Raw genomic sequence first — 17,531 nt, 5'->3', positions numbered from 1 at the left:
GACACTGAGTGATCATAATTGTAGTCCTGTGGGAATTTCTAATTTAAAAGTTTATTGGTTTTTTTATGCTTGTATAGAGTAATGCCGGCCTTGAAGATTTTGAAAGGAAAAAAACTCTTGGCACGGGCTCTTTTGGAAGAGTCATGCTAGTAAAGCACAAAGCCACCGAGCAGTACTACGCCATGAAGATCCTGGACAAGCAGAAGGTAAGTGTCCTGTGCCTAGTGGCTCTTCTGTAAAACAGTTGGCGGGGACGCTGCTGCTGACACCGCAGATGACACTGGAGCTTGCTGTTTGCATGTTATTATGTGACTGTGACTTCCTGTGACTATGTGATGTGTAGTCCCTGGAGGCTTTAGTATTGGGAACATGACATTGCTGTGTCCATTGAGAACACATATCATGCCCTAACAAAATAGAGACTTCCATGTGTGCAGAGCAAGCACCTCTTACACTGCATCCACAGACTGATGAACAGAAACGTGGTGACTTCAGTTCATGTCCCATTTTAGTTTAGAGCAGAAGCTTCCGTGCTTGACATGACTGGGTTTGGTCAATGTAAACTGTCACTTAAGTCATGGAAAAACTATAAAGCCTATGTTCTGTATAAAACAACTTCTAATTGTTTCTCTATCAATAGAATAAACCAGGGTATCTGAAGTATTTAGTACATTAAATAGTAAGCATTTTTTGTTTGCCTAGCAATAACTAACAATTTAAGGAAAGACGTGGGTAGATATTGCTCCATGTTACTTAGTTGTTAGCTGACAGAGACTGGCTTCTTGGTCTCCTGGGATCCAGGTAGGACACTGGTGGCAGCATCGTGGGGCAGTGGCAGGAGACAGACGGGATGGAGTAACTGTCCTGTGGCACCATATTGCCAGGGGACAGATATGGCAAGTTAACTTGCTCTTAGTAGGCTCCTAATAAAGAAGCTGGATTTGTAACTCTACATTACCTAATAACCACATTTTAAGAAACAAAAAGTAGTTGAAATTAATTTTGAAGTCTAATTTATTTAATAGCCCAGTGTTTAGTGCTCAACAAATATAAAATTATTGTGGTTCATACTAGGTCTTCAAAATCTGTTTTACATTTTACATTTCGATTAGCCACATTTTAAATGTGAAATAACCACACTTTGGGCACCATAGCATCAGGCTGTTCCAACCTTCATTTTACTGGAAACCCAGTAAATCTCTCACATGAGAAGGAGATAATGTCTTAAGTGCCTCTGAAATTAAAGATACTAATTCGTACCTTTATTTGAACATCTCTGGCAGCTGCCCTCATTCACGATTTTCTAACCATTCTTCTTGAAGCAATAGTATCACTAACTTCCTTCCTGTTGATTCTAACATCCCCTGCCTCTCACTGCTCTTACTGCGTGTTTCTGCCAAGGGTCATTAGTCCGATTACCACATCGCCAACTCCAGTGCGTGTGACTGAGATAGCCTTCTCTCCTAACATGGCCATGCCTCAAGCGTCTGAAAATCCCACTCTTCTGACCCTGCCCTACTTCCGTGGGTCTTCCTTTTGTTTCTTTCCTGTTTCATTTTGTTTCTCCATGATCTTTAAGGACTGCTTGTCTCTAAGCTCTAGGCTCTGGCTCACTCACTCTTTCACTTACCTTCCAACCCACCCCCATTGGTTCTTTCAGATTTTCTCCACATAGGTTCTTATCCACCAACCTCGACTCCTTCTCGGGCTTTGTGTTCCTGTGCTGTACGGTCTGAGCATGGAGCTTTTCCACATCATTTAGTTCCTGTCTTCACTCGGTAGATGAGGTTAATGGATCTGGAAGGGGGTTAGCAACTCACCTGCTCATGCTGGCAACAAAAAGACAAAGGCTTCAGTTTCCTCTTGTATTTGTAAACCTGCCATTACAATGTTTATTAAATGCTCTCAGGATAGCTTCTAAGACTATGTCATCTTTCTGAAGAACTTATGAAGTTCTGTACTTCAAAAATATCGAGAAGATGGTGATATTTACCATCTTAAAGTATTTGGAAAGACATCTTTAGCTTCCTGTTAAGTAAACTACCAAGGTGGCTACCTCATGGTAAGTCATGGTAATGGATATTTCACAGAAGAATAACTTAGAGTTTGATGTACTTTCTGTTACTACAGAATACTGGGTGTTGACATAAATTGGAGTGAAAATGGTGTATTCTGATTTTTTTTTGTTTAATTTGCTTGAAGTAAGTAATAAAATAACAGACCATAATAACTCTTTTTGTCAGTAAGTTCATGCAATCGTTCCGTTAGGTCAGCTTAGCCTCCCCAGTCTTAGTGTACACGGCGGGGGGATCAGTACAGAAATTAAAGAGATCACATTACTACAGTGTATCAGATACTGCCTGGATAGATATAAACATGAGCACAGGCAAGCACATACGTACACATGTGCAAATATATGTATATGCACATGGACACACAAGTAACAGCTCTGCGCCTGTGCTGTCAGTGAGTCTTCACAACTCCCTTTTAAGCTAACCATCCCAATTTCTCCAGTGTCTGACAACTAGTAAGTTAAGCTGATATGTTGGCCAAGGTTTATCTGACTTCTGTGCCTGTGCCTTATTCCTTGTACATTTTCCCTTCAAAACGCACCTTGTCCCCAGGATCTTTTCTTCCAGTCCCTTCTTTGATGCTCAGTAACACCATGATTTCCATGACGCCAGACTTCGACTTCTACTCTTCTTCCTCTAACCACAGCTTTCTTACTGTCCCATAGCATTTCTCTGACTCATCTGAAAGGTTTTGACATTTATTAAAGGAAGACAGAGCTCAGCTTGTCCCTCCTCCTTCCTAACCTGTCAGAATTGAGTCTCTTTCCCCATGCTGTCCGTACATGGTCTATACCTGAATCTCTGGCTTGAAGCTGACTCTTTAAAGGATACAGTGATTTCCGGGGGGTGAGGGGCTCTACAGCCTGTCTTGTTTATTGCTTACTCCTCTAATGTTTTACTGGAGAGCCAGCTGGTGATCTGCCAGTGCTTTTACACCAATGTATTTAAGCTAACATACATATTAAAAGTAAATATAAATTTTATATGAATTTTGAAGATAAATGTGATTTATTGTAATAATTATGCACTACCTGATTCTATAACTAGTTAATACGTGGACAGTAATGACTGAACAGCTTCATTGTATGGACTTTAAAGAGTTGATAGCATTCCAAAAAGCCCAAAGCTACTTGAAGGTCTAGGCTGGAACACAGATCTTGCGATTCCCAGATTCTTTGCTCGGTAGTGTCCACTCCCATTCTTACAGAGGGTATCAGTCTCTGTGTGGTGTCAGGACCCTCTTCTTCAAGTCCAGGCGACCTCTGGCCAGGAAGAAATCCCCTGCCACTGATATACTTGTTCATTCTGTCCACCTCCCTAAGACCATCTGTTGTAGGGCCAGTCTGGAGTGTTTGATGAATCCCAAGTAGTGTTTGTTATAAAGATCGTATTTCTTCCATATTCTGATCTATGGCTATGTAAATTGAATTTTTAGATTTTAACTATTTCTTCAAGTACAGTTTGAACAGCTTATCTTCTTTTGCCCATTGTTACTTTTGCAGTTTTTTACTTTTCCTTCATCTTTAATTTCCTGCTACTGACTGAGGTGATAAGTGATTTGATCATGTCATTAGCAGCAAACATTTTCACATAGTAACTTTTAAAGCAGTCTTATAGGTCTATTTTCGTTCCCATTTAACTTTTGTTTCTTAACTTGATTTATAGCTGACTTTTTTGGGAGGGGCAGTAGTATCTCACTGTGTAGCCTAGGCTAGCCTTGAACTTATGGTAGTCTTAATATTGGGATAACGGACATGCATCGCTGTAACTGGAACACTGACCTTCTGAAGACCAAGGCTAGAATTCTCTGTTAGACTGTAAATGTTCGACTCTTATCAGCCTGGTTGATTAATTTATTTATTGAAGTCTAGTAATTCTGCTTATCCATTATAAGTATTATATGGAAGACTTTTTCTTTAAAATGATAGCTTTTAAAATTGTTTGAATACACTAAAGGGTATCTGTTTTTCACTTGTAGGTGGTTAAGCTGAAGCAGATAGAGCATACTTTGAATGAGAAACGAATACTGCAGGCGGTGGAGTTTCCGTTTCTTGTCCGGCTGGAGTATTCTTTTAAGGTTAGTTGCACTGCTGTCTAAGGAAGATATTTTCAATCAAATATGTGCCTTTTGACATATGAAACTGTAATAAAATTCTAGTTAAATGATAAAACTAGACAATGAAAATGAACAGAAAAGCAATGCCATTAGGTATTTTGTAATTAGTCCCATTGTGCTCATGGTGTTCGTGAGCTTTGGGGGCATCACTGCACTGGGGGAGTTCTGCTTCTCCTGGAGCAGCTGTTGATGATGACCTGTGTGATTTTTCATGGGAAGGCAACAAAACCAGATATTACAGTGATGCAGAAACAAACATCTTACTAGTCAGTCTTACACTCCATTCAAATGAAGATACTGAACACACTTTCTACATCATTGAAACCCTTCCTGTTATGACCTGGATGTTTTTCTTCACCTAGTAATTTCTATTCTGGACTTTGGTGGGTTTGGTTTTTTGCTATTGTTATTTTGCAACAGGGAGGGCAGCCTCTGTGCAGTGCTCATGAGTCAGATAAAGTGAAAAGGTTGATCCTGGTTCTTTGGAATGATGGATAGCTTGACATCTCTGCACTGCTGAATCGTAGGCAGCATTTTGGTTTTGCTTAGTCTTTTGTTCTGTAAATCTAATAAAGCCCTATATACTTAAAATATTAAAACCATCCATCTTGCAAATGTAAGATGTCAGTATTCTTATTAGCTTTTCCACGTTGTTTTTTAACTTTGTTATTCCTTTGCATGTACTTTGCTAGTCTGTCATTGCTACAGTAGTCCATTGTTCAGAAGGTAAATGTCCTCTGCAAGAGCAGGAACAGCCAAAGTCTTGGGCTTCCTGTGACTGGAATCCTAAGGGAGTAGAGATGGGTGTGGGAAAGCCAGAGCACGTCTTATTTAGTATCTTTCCCCTCAGTTTTTTTGGTCTGTCAATGGACTTGACTTTGCCCTTTCTAATTTAAGATGGTATCATCTCAAAATGTTTTTTACCCAGATTTTACAATTGGTACTTATTTGTTATTTGTTCATAGGATAATTCTAATTTATACATGGTTATGGAATATGTCCCTGGGGGTGAAATGTTTTCTCATCTAAGAAGAATTGGAAGGTTCAGGTAACTGCTGCTCCTGTCTTCTTTCCTTGAGTCTTCACTTGCTTGTGTTTACTTTAAATCAGAATACACTTGATCTCATTAACCCCTATTTTATCCATAGAAAGTATTAGGTAGAAACAATAGGAGGCCATACCATATATGAGCTTTAAAACCAAATGAGAACACTATGAAACCAATTTAAATATTCTACCACTGGTAAGTATTATGAGATGGTTTGAAGAATTTTCAAAAAAATACAAATAATTAAATTTTAAAATACCAGCATGTATTGAACAAATAATAGTACTTGAGACATAATAACAATATATGCCATGTGATTTAATTATTTAATGACAGTATCATTTATTGGAGAAATTTGAATAAAAGTGAATATGAGGAAGGAGATGTAAAAATAATAGTGATAAGGCACTCAGGAGGCAGAGGCAGATGAATCTATGAGTTTGAGGCCAGCCTAGTCTACAGAGTGAGTTTCAGGACAGCCAGGGCTACACAGAGAAACCCTGTCTCCAAAAAACCTAAACAAACAAATAAATAAATAAATAAATGTTGTATCCTGATATATTATAAAGTCTTTTATAATATAATTAAAGCTTTTTTATGTTGAGTTTCTTAACTATATACACAATTTAAGGGGTTTGCCGTGTACTAGGTTATTACTAACACAGCTTTTCTGGGAGTGTACAAGGCTCATAGCTACTAGTATACATTAGTAATCCTTCATAAAACGAATCTAAAATTAAGACCATAACCAGTTCCACTCAGTATTCAGAATTCAGTTAAAACCTAAGTGTGAGTTCCCTTTGGACTGATGACTCATAATAGGATGATCATAGAGTTGGGTTATCACAAGAGAATAACAGATAGGCAGTCAATCTTTATTTGAGTTGCCTGAGGCCTAAGCCAAGGTTTCATTTATTGACCATTAGTGTAAGGTGAACCTAATATGTATAAGACTGTGTAATGAAAAGTGTCTTCTATTTGTTTTTGATAATTTCCTTTTACTTCCTGTTTCATCTCTTTCCTATCCCCCTGTCTAAGTAGGCCCAGAGTCCTCATGTTCCTCTCTACATACCCCATGCTTACACTAAAATGTCTTACCCAAACCTGTCCTCAAACACATTGCCTCCTTTTCTGCAACCACTTATGTCTTTGACTGCAGCTACCCACATCTGTTCCTTTAACACCCCACATAATGCTGTAAAGAAAGCACGTTGATTGAAATAATTCAGTGGGATGTTATCTTTCCTGAACTCTCACAGTTGCTGTATGTGAGCTCTAAGACCCAGGGAATGCCAGAGGATTTAAGTAATTGCTCAGTGTGGCTTTTCATCAGTCTAGTCGATCACTTGAGTCTTAACTTCACTGATGTCTACACTAAAGCTGCTTTACTTTTAGATTACAGATCGATATACTCTCTATTTCTTCTACCAAATGTCAGCTTGTGTAAACAATTAAATGGGATACTAAGCAGATCTCATATTTACACACAAGGAGAAAAATATAAAGGGCCTTCCAGATGAAATTCTCATAGCTTCTGAGGTTGCATGCCCTCAAACCAGGAGGAGTCTCCTATATCTGTTCCAGAGCCTCCCTCATTCTTTACTACAGTGTTTGGACCTGGCTGAAACTGAAGGGGATTATAAAATATGCTGCTAAGAGTGGTGTATCATCTTCCTGGAGTCAACAGTACTTACTGAGCTCCTGAAGTGAATGAGGCGTGGACCCGGGGAATGTGATGATGGCCATGAAGAGCAGCATGTGTCCAATTCTTTCTAGATAGTTTTGGTTCTGGCCATCCATTGAAGGAAATCATATTAATAGTTGAGGTTGTTCATCAGAGACACAAATTTGAAAGTCATTAAAGTCAAGCAAATTAGCAAACATTCAATGAATGTACTAAAAAAGTAACTAGAAATTCAGATTAGAAATTGGTACACCATTTTCAAATAATACTAAGATTGTAGCGTGAAAATTACACGAATTTGTCAAAGTTAGAGCAGTTTGTAGATATATGGCCTATGTATAAGAACCTCACCTGGTTTCTACAAACATATAGATTGTATGTATGTGACTATAAACATATCTAGTACAAAATTTGGAAATTCACTTGACAAGATGGCCTGTGGATTTCTAGATGTGATTGTGTGTGCTCCTCTTAATCTGTACTTTGTATTATGCCTTTTCTCTGGTGAGTGTATGTCAGCCATTTTTGTAGCAGGAACTACTTCAGAATAGGTGAAACAATTTTCCTCTTCAGATGAATACAATTAAGAGATTCTATATAATGAAATTCTTTTTGTTTGTTTGTTTGTTTTTGGTTTTGGTTTCTTTTTTTTGAGACAGGGTTTCTCTGTGTAGTTTTGGTGCCTGTCCTGGATCTCACTCTGTAGACCAGGCTGGCCTCGAACTCACAGACATCCACCTGGCTCTGCCTCCTGAGTGCTGGAATTAAAGGCCTGCGCCACCACCACCTGGCTATAATGAAATTCTTTAGGCCCTTGAAATGTCTGAGAAAGTAAATGAAGCCTATGAGCTGGTAACTGTAGTGGTGGCTCTTACAGACTGTGGAGTGGGCACATTTGCTTTTCCATCCCTCTCAGGCCAGCTGTAATTATAATGGCATCACCAACTCCATGTGGGCAGTGATGATTTGCAATAAGATGACCATTCTAAGGTTATATTTTCCTCAGTATGAAGGAAGATCTGAGTGTATCCTGTATTTACAATTATATAAAGGAAATATGTCTGTAAATGTACAGCAATGTTATTTGAAGGCATAGATATTTGTAAAATGATGAGTCAGTTCTTCACCAACATTTGAGTGAAAAACACCTTGCCCCAAATGCCTCCACACCATTCGCATTTAGCGTACAATCTACTAGCATTGGTAGCATTTAGTGAGCATTCATTACTGTTTTACAGAAAGCCATGGTTTTTCTCTTTTCCAGTGAACCCCATGCTCGTTTCTATGCAGCTCAGATTGTGCTAACGTTTGAGTACCTCCACTCCCTTGACCTCATCTACAGAGATCTCAAGCCTGAAAATCTCCTAATTGACCACCAGGGTTACATCCAGGTAGGATTTGAGTAGATTGCATGTGCGTATTTGGGAAGCACTGGGAACAGCCTCATACATTTTGCCTCAATTGTCAATGTTTGATATTTTTTTGTTGTTCAAGGGAAAAAGTAATCTCTATCTAAAATGCTTAAAGTATTCATAATTCTGCCGCTGTGGAGAAGTAATGATCACGTCATGGAGGAGCCTGTTTATATCTCCTAAAATCAGAGTCCTGCAGAAAGAAACAGTCATAGCTAAGCGTGGGGTTAGTAATGCACGCCAGGAAGCCCGTATGTACAGACAGGTTGAGCAGCTCAGTCAGAAAATCCGAACAAAGAAGACTGCGGTGTGAAACCCTCCTCAGGTGACTGCACGTGCACTGAAGACAGGGTTTGGAGCCCTTCCGGCGGGGACTGTGAGGTGCTCAGAAGATGAAGTTTGTGTCTGGACTCTCACCAGCACCTCACTGGACATTTGGAAATATTAAAAAACCTGGAAAAACGCAAACCCTTTTGGCTCCAAGCATTGTGGATAAGGGATACACAACCTGTATTGCCTCTTTTAATACTACCCTGTGAATTATAAATACTCTTGTTGTCATGATTCTAAAGCTAATAAGACTCAGTCATGGCCAGGTACACAGCCGGAAATGGAAGAATTAGAATTTTAACCCAGACAGTTGAGTTCCGAGTCCAGGCCCTTTTACCACTCACATCTGTTGCAGGATGAGACCTAACTGCAGAATGCAGTTGGTGGCTGTGTCTCCTCCAGTTCTTTCAATAGCACCGGCCCACGGCCGGAAACACGTTGGACTTGAGGGATATTTTCATCAGCGCTTACTTTGTAGTAAAACTGTTGCTTTTACCCTTCATTTTCAATTTTAAATTACATACATCTAGGACCTGTCACCCTAGATTTGTTTATTTGTTTTGAGAAGGGTTTCTAGCTTCACTGCTCTGATCTTCTTCATTCACTAAATAGTCGCCTTCATGAGTTACTGTCAATCACATTGACTCTTTTTTCATGGTATTTATTTTAATTCTGAAATTTTAACTTTGAATTTCAGTATAGGTCCTCTCTTCTCTGTCCAGTGATCACTTTACATGATTCTGTTTCCTGTTATAGGTCACAGACTTCGGGTTCGCCAAAAGAGTCAAGGGCAGGACTTGGACATTGTGTGGCACCCCAGAGTACCTGGCCCCAGAGATCATCCTCAGCAAGGTACTGGGTGCTGTTGGCATACACTGAGGCAGAGCTCCGTTCACTTCTGATAAAACAATTCCTTGGCAGGAGCTGGAGGTCTTTTACGTTACAAATTCAAGTCTACCAGTGCGTGATTCCTAGACAGCAGTCCATCTAGAGCTTATCATAGACTTCTAATTTGTGTTAGTTTTGACTCTGGGTCCTAGAGAAGCAGAGGAATGACCTAACCTTCAGACTCTAGTTTTGAAGCCCCCAGTTAGGACCCTTCCCTAGCAGGCCAGTGCAGAAGGCTTTTTCCGGGTTCCTCCAAGACAGGTCAGCTGTCAGCTCTTCATTTCACCTCACCACGTAAGTGAAGGGAATGCTGTCTCTAATTTTAGTTTAATAGTGGTGATACAGCGGTTAAACCCTGCTAGCCCTGCTGAAGCCTGGTCTACTTTCCAAGTGGCAGACTGTGGGGATAGTACATTTACATTTAACGTAACAAATGTAGCCACACTTAAAGGAATGTTTCCATTTTTCCCTTTCTTCTCTGCATGAAGAAAGTGTGAAAAGACTGGGCCCAGAAAGACTGAACCCAGAAAGACTGAACCCAGAAAGACTGAGCCCAGAAAGACTGAGCCCAGAAAGACTGGGCCCAGAAAGACTGGACCCAGAAAGACTGAACCCAGAAAGACTGGGCCCAGAAAGACTGAACCCAGAAAGACGGAGCCCAGAAAGACTGAACCCAGAAAGACTGGGCCCAGAAAGACTGAACCCAGAAAGACTGAACCCAGAAAGACTGAGCCCAGAAAGACTGAGCCCAGAAAGACTGGGCCCAGAAAGACTGGACCCAGAAAGACTGAACCCAGAAAGACTGGGCCCAGAAAGACTGAACCCAGAAAGACTGGGCCCAGAAAGACTGAACCCAGAAAGACTGAACCCAGAAAGACTGAACCCAGAAAGACTGGGCCCAGAAAGACTGAACCCAGAAAGACTGAACCCAGAAAGACTGGGCCCAGAAAGACTGAACCCAGAAAGACTGAACCCAGAAAGACTGGGCCCAGAAAGGAGCAGGTGAGGAGAGAGTGGCCCAGGCCCAAAGGACAGCAGAGGCGACATGAAGTCAAGTGAAGAATTAAGAACAGCCTCCTGGCTCTCGTTCTGAAGTTTGCCTCTTAGTCTCCCACAGTCTAATTCATCTTGAAAAATTAAATGTTGTTGCTGGTAACTTTACACATCTCTCCCTTTCATGCACTCACAAATAATACGACCACAAAATAAGTGTGAGAACTTATACCGGTGACATAGTAAACTGTGAAATGCTCGTTGCACAAAATTTGGAGATTATAGGAAAATGAAGAAACACCAAAATCCTGTAATCCTACCACCTCCAAGGCAGTCTTTAAGGAAAGGCGTTTTGTATGTTTTTCTAAGCATGTGTCCTAGTTGAAATCATGGTGAATGTATAGTTTATATATGGATTTTTTACACTAACACACATAGGCATGTATGCAAATGTACCATAAAGTAGTCACTCTTCTGTTGTTGACTATTTACACACTTGTTTGGTTGTTTGCCGAGTTTTCTGAGATTTTGTATATAGTAGAGTTCTGTATTTTCAGAAGAGGAATTGCTGAGTCAGAGGGTATGAATGTGTTTAAGCCTCTTGATAGACTTTTCCAAGTTGCTTTCTGAAAAGATTGCAGCATTTTATACACTTACCAGGAGTAGTATGTGGTAGTACCTGTTTTACCACATTCTTTCCAGGACTTAAGAATATTTGCTAATTTAAAAGACAATAAATGATATCTCATTGTTTTATTTGATTATGAGTTATATTTTTAAATATGTAATTACCTCCTAGTATTTCTTTGTATATGTATATAAGTTAAATTTCAAGTATATATCCTTGCCTGTTATCTATGTATAGTGTTTTACTTAATGATTTTTAAATTCTCTGTCCCAAGAGTGTTACCTTGTAGCTGAGGGATGTGTTTACTGTAAACACTCCACAGAATGTAAAACAGAAGTGAAAGTGAACAGTTGATCCCATTCCTGTTAGGAAGGTGTCGTCCCGCTTATAACAGATCTCCTTTCAAATATATAATCAGAGGAAAGAAGGAAGTCTCCCTGTTGTATTGTATTATATTTTACCTGATGTGCTTTACCTGATGATTAGAAAGCTTAATGATTTGTAAAGCTAGCTCCTTGACAAAATGATGGAACGTGGGCTTGTTGTTTTTCCCCACATAATCTTTAGTTGATGCAGACCATGACTGATAGCAAACTTTATATAAATGTATTGATGCAGACATTATCAATAGGTATCCTCTTACAAAGTGTTCTGCTTAATATAAAAAATACCAGATGAAATAGATCAGAATCTTTGAGTTGTATTTGGCTTACGATGTACTCTTAAACAAGCCTTTTCTTTTGATATGCTGCTTACAAAACCCTCTGCATGTGTTTTCCTTCCTGTGCCTTCAGGAGAGGAGACACAGACACACAAAGAGCAAACTTCACATATACTTGAATGTTAATACTGATTAGAGGGCATCGAAATGTTAAGTTTTCAAAAGATACTGAAGTAGACATGATTATCTCAAGTATTTTCACCTTTCCAGATCCAAGAATACAGGCTGCTCTGAAGTCAGCTTCATCATTTATTGTTCCCATAATCCAAGTGTGTCTTAGAATTGTTCATCTTTCTACTCTGCTATTACAAACCTAATGCATAGGTCCTGGCCTAGGATGGTCTCCAGGGGTAATCTGGTCTACTTCCCTTTCTGCTGTTGAAATGCAGCAAACGTCTCCCACTGGAACAGAAGAGGTTTCACTGTCAGTGTTATTCTCAGTGATTTTAGGAATAAAATTTAATAGTCCTTCCCAATATTAGACTCTAGTATCTGGAAATTGTTTGCTTCATTTAATTAAACCTGTCCTGGTAGGTTTTGTTCATTTCTGATATCCATTTTTCACAGCTGCTAACAACTGCTGCAATCATGTTCATACATTTCCCGATCATTTGGAAAGTACTTGTCTCCTTATGTGGTAACTTATGTGGTGATTAGCCCTGCTGCTGCTTTGTTTCAGGGCTATAATAAGGCGGTGGACTGGTGGGCCTTGGGAGTGCTGATCTATGAGATGGCTGCTGGCTACCCCCCATTCTTTGCAGACCAACCAATTCAGATTTATGAGAAGATCGTTTCTGGAAAGGTAAGTGGTAGGTCTAATTCTTCCATTCTTCCTCATCATCTGTGTGTAGTTTAAAGGTGTCAGACTAGAACCATAGCATGTTGTATGACCCTAAACCGGGGGAGTAGAAATACTCAGTACTGCTGCTCTAGATGATGAGCTACTCTACAAACACATCAACAGGGTAATATACGGCAGCTTCCATTTTCAGAATGTTGGTTTTGTTGATTAAAAAAACAGTGTGATATTTCTGTAAATCAGAATTGTGATCTCCTGTGGATTAGTACTTGGAAAGCAGTTTTCGGGACTGGTTTTATGTAACTATTCGAAAAACAGACTTCTTATTTGAATTCCATCAAAATTAGAAGTAAAAATAAAATGGATGGCCTTTTCCAAGAATTCACAGAATTGATTTTAACAGAATTGCTTATGCTTAATGTGATTATAATTGAGACTTTTAGCAAATAGGAAATAACAATTATCCTTGACCATGAGTGGACTGAGCATGTTCCACTGTAGTAAATTACTCCATAAACTCTACCTTTGCATTTTCAGTCTCCAGTTTTTTTTCCAAGTGTCTTGCTTAGTCAGTCACTCTCACCTTAGCTCATGCTTGAGAGCTTTCCTGAAACTGCAACTGTCGATCTCAGTAGAGAAGAAAAGCGCAGCTCTTGAACTTTGGGAGCTAAAGAGATAGCTCGGCAGGGAAAGGTGTCTTCGCTAAGCCTGGGACGCCAAGAGAAAGGAGAATGTCAGCTCCTGCAGTTTGCCCCCCAAGCAGCACCCATGCGCCCCTCCCCACATATAACTTGCTATTAATCGTTAAACATTCACAGGAGGCGGCTTTCTGTGCATTGCAATGGCAGTGTGTAAGGAAGGGGCCTTGCCCTTCTTGCTCATATTGCTTATACCACGTCCTTTACCTTGTCCTTCTGTTTTTGTGAAGAATGGACCATGGAATGGACTGTTGGCTTTAAGTAACATTGTCTTGAGAAGGATGCACTTACGTTTTTGGTTGTTGTACATTATGACCTTCTTAGGTAGAGATAAGTCTAACCGCCTATAGACTAGAAGGAGCTAGAAGTGAAGTTCTCCATTTATTTCTACCTCAACCAGATTCATACTCTGGATTTTTGTTAAGCTGAGTTCAGCATCCATGAATTTAAATTTTATAGTGTTAAATATTCATAAGGTACCATGAATATCCAATAACATAATAATTTAGCCTTTATGCTAGGACTCAGATTTAAATTGTAGATGCTCCACAGTGAGGTTGCTGGGAAAGACACTTACAAGTAACTGTTTATCCAACCATTGAGGGTTCCTGCCTCCAAATCTCACAGTGTGTGTGCCATCTACAGGGGTCATGAGATTTTTTTTCCCTTGTATTTTATTACATTTTCTGGAGAGGTTTTGATATTAGATTAGTATTCACAAATTAAGGGGCTAGCCATAGACATTAATCCTAACTTTGTCACAGGTGTAAAGCAAATGCCTCTTGCAGGTAAATTAACTGAGTGTGATGTTCAGGGGTGGACACTGGTGAAGGCAATACAGGGGATGGAATGCAGTATTTATTCCTGTGAGGAAACTCTTTGCTGGTCTCGCTACATGTGGAAGGCTATACTTCAGGTTCCTTACCTTTGTAATTGTTTTCTCTAGGAGACTTTGAAAAAGAACTTTTGATGTGCACAAAATAAAACATGGCAAGAAAAAAATTAGTAGAGAAGGGAGTGCTTTTGTTTTTAACAATGTGGGGCTGCTCTTGCTGAGGTCCAGGGTTTGGTTCTCAGCATCCACACAGCAGCTCACAGCCTCTGGGAACTCAAGTTCTGGGGGGGATCTGATGCCCTCTTCTGGCCTCCACAGGCTTCTGCTCACACAGGGCAGAAGCTCGTGCAGGCACACACACACATATGCACAAAAATAATAATTCTTTAAAAAGAAAGAATGTGAGAAATGAATACTTAAATTTCAGAGGAAACTAAGAACCAGGGGTCATGTGAGGCCTGATAAGAAAATGGAAACACATTAAAGCCAAAGGGGGGAGTGTTTTATTAATGCAGAGTAGAGACGTAGGCTGGACAAAATGTAGATGTTAAAGGAGTGTTTCAGATAATCTAACTAGAGCTAATTAGAAAGTTCCTGAACCTTTACTGTGCTGCTTTTATACTTCTTCATAAAGGAAACCCAATTATGACAGAGATGCTGTGTAAACTAAATTTGTGTTTACCTGGAACAGCTGCCTTAGTTAAAATGAGGGCGTCTCTCCTGGTGTCAGTTGACCTCAGCTTGACAGTCTCCCTTAGGCAACATTTTTTCAGCTGCTTGTGAATTTTTTCACTTCATTTCAAATTTTCATATTTTGTATCCAATAACTGAATATGTTCTAAAACTATAACCATTTAAAATGTAATCACACTTTTAAAAAGCTAACCTGTCACATCATGATGGAAATGATTTTCATCATTTATTCGGAAATACAACAGCTGTTTGGTGCTTTTGTATTTAGCTGAAGGTGTCAGATGCTCTCTCCGTATTGGATAGGTTTCTACCCTTTAGCCATTGAAAGCAAAATTCATGACATGGAAAGTTGCCACTGTGTCATCACTGATTCTAACAGTGCTGAGAAGTGCCAGAATCTGTGTTTTGTGAAATACAAGTCACATTCACCAATTCCTCCATAAAATTGTTTCAGCATTCGGATCCAGACAGAAGGGGTCTCTGTCCTTACTGCGAGACTGTTCCTGTCTTCGTTAGTGGATAGAGCCAAATTGGAAGTTAACTAGCTTTTAATGTTTTAATAGTTCATGTCATTAAAACCCAATTTTAGTCTTATATTTGGGGAGTCTGTATTTGTAGTTTTCAATTTTTTTTCATTCAAGGTTTTTTTTTTTTCCTTCCGGGAGAGATGGTACATCCCTATATGCTTAGCACTTGGGAGGTAGAGGCAAGAGGTTCATGAGTTCAGGACCAAACTGGGCTACATGGGACCATCTTAACAACAAAAAGAAACAAAAAGGAATAGCTTTGTCTGATCTTTTCAAAAGCATATTACATAATGCACTAATATCTCGTGTTGATTCTGTTCTGAAACCATGTTATAAAATAGGTGCAATGTCAAAGTTAAAACAAAAGTTATTATGTGATTAATTCACTTAAATGCTTACATTTGAACATGAAACTATTAAGTAATTTCTCTACTATAATATTTTAACCCAAACTGGTATTTTTCAATGCACATAAACATGATCAGTCAGCTTTTAGATTCTCTTCTGCACATATTTAGCTTTTGAACAGAGGAGGTGGCATTGAAATGTCAGATTATTCATGACTATTAAGGTTGGGGTTTGGAAATGCAGTTGACAGAAAGGATTTACAGCCCTGCAGTGCTGTGCCCCACCCTAGCACTGCATGCACTGTGTTTCTGTATATAGTCTTTGCATTTCATAGCTGAGTGCCAGGAGTCTATAATAAGAATCAGGTATGGTTTCCACAGCAACTTGAGCTTGCTCTGTTACTTACCCAAGGGAATATAAAAATCAATATTGTGTTGAAAAAATGGTATGTGAAGACAGAGTAATCAAGTAACAGCTGTTACAGAAAACATAATTTTAGAGTCTTTGACTTAAATAATTTGAAAAAAGTCTTAGCTTCACTATATATAATATAAATATTATTCTGCTCTCAGTGAACAACAGGAGGATACTGCAGGAAATATTAAGACATGAACCTCACTAGACACTGATCAGAGAGTTCACTAATTTGCTAAAGAGAAATCAGCATTTACATGAAGGGTAATTGATTAGGAGCCCAAAGGTCAATTCCCTTCTGGGTAAGGATCCCAAAGTCTGTCTCCAGGTTTGGGGACTCTGGAAGGACTCAGAAAGCCCAGTCTACACTGGTAGTTGGACTTGGATTTGTTACAGCCAAAGGATACAGAGCCAGGTGAGCACAGGGAAAAGGCAGTCCAGGCAAGTCCAGAGGAGATCAGGCACAGATCTTCAGGAGCCTCTCTAGAGAGCCACAGGGACACATTTAACTACTCCAGCATCAGCTTACTAAACACACATGTGGAGAATGTCACATGTCAGTGGCAGCCATGAGAGACTCAGTATCCAGCGTTTTTATTGGCAGCTCATCACTCACACACCCTCTCCTTACCATGCAGCAAAGGACTGGACTCTCAGAATGAAAGCACACATTCAGATTATGTTATCTATAGTAGATCTGTGCACAGTGAACCGCACTTGTTCAGGGAAAGTTTCTTACAGTGTCAGGAACTGGCCCCACTCAAGGTCCCAGATCTCTGACAGACACGGAACTTGGAGGCAGCTGTCTGTAAGGCTGGAGATGTCAGGCCTACTATGCTGTCTTTTCTACATATGTCTGTATCCTAAACAATAAACACATACGCAAATACACTGCTACATTTTTTAAGGTATCTTTGTGACTGCTTTTTTAGGAAACGTAAATGTCATTTTCTGCCTAGCTTTGGCTATCGTTAAATTGACCTAAAAGTATTCAGATGTTATCTTCTTTTACTAGGGCCTCATGTTTTGAAGCTGGCCTCCAGCTCCCTGTATAGCCAAACAAGACTTTGAACTTCTAATCCTCCTCTCTCCACCTCCCAAGGGCTTGTACCAGGAAGACCAGTTTTATGCTGTGGTGCTAGGACAAAACCTAGGGCTTCCTGCATTCTAGACAAGCACGTGGCTAACTGAGCTGTATCCCCAGGCCCCTAAGTGTCATGTTCATGAAATACAAAAGCAGTTGTGCTATTTTCATAAAACCCAGGGCCATTTTTAACATTTTGTCCTGGTGATTGAATAATCCTATCGACACCTGCTTCCAGATA

The 17,531-nt window shown here is 39.7% G+C and overlaps 1 protein-coding gene across 3 annotated transcripts in view; it reads left to right on the top strand.

Annotated features, from left to right (window-relative positions):
• Prkacb (protein kinase cAMP-activated catalytic subunit beta) overlaps nt 1-17,531 on the top strand; it is a 92,157-nt gene that overhangs the window by 61,842 nt on the left and 12,784 nt on the right. For all 3 annotated transcript variants that reach the window (XM_059266423.1, XM_059266424.1, XM_059266422.1), the window contains exons 3-8: nt 78-206; nt 4,051-4,149; nt 5,154-5,236; nt 8,185-8,311; nt 9,419-9,514; nt 12,572-12,694. In XM_059266423.1, coding sequence (XP_059122406.1) covers nt 78-206; nt 4,051-4,149; nt 5,154-5,236; nt 8,185-8,311; nt 9,419-9,514; nt 12,572-12,694 — 657 coding nt within the window. The remainder of the gene's footprint in view (nt 1-77; nt 207-4,050; nt 4,150-5,153; nt 5,237-8,184; nt 8,312-9,418; nt 9,515-12,571; nt 12,695-17,531) is intronic.

The sequence above is a fragment of the Peromyscus eremicus genome, chromosome 6 (assembly GCF_949786415.1).
Source record: "Peromyscus eremicus chromosome 6, PerEre_H2_v1, whole genome shotgun sequence".
NCBI lineage: Eukaryota > Metazoa > Chordata > Mammalia > Rodentia > Cricetidae > Peromyscus > Peromyscus eremicus.
The sequence above is the reverse complement of the archived record's forward strand: the minus strand, read 5'-3'. Positions and strand labels throughout refer to the sequence as shown.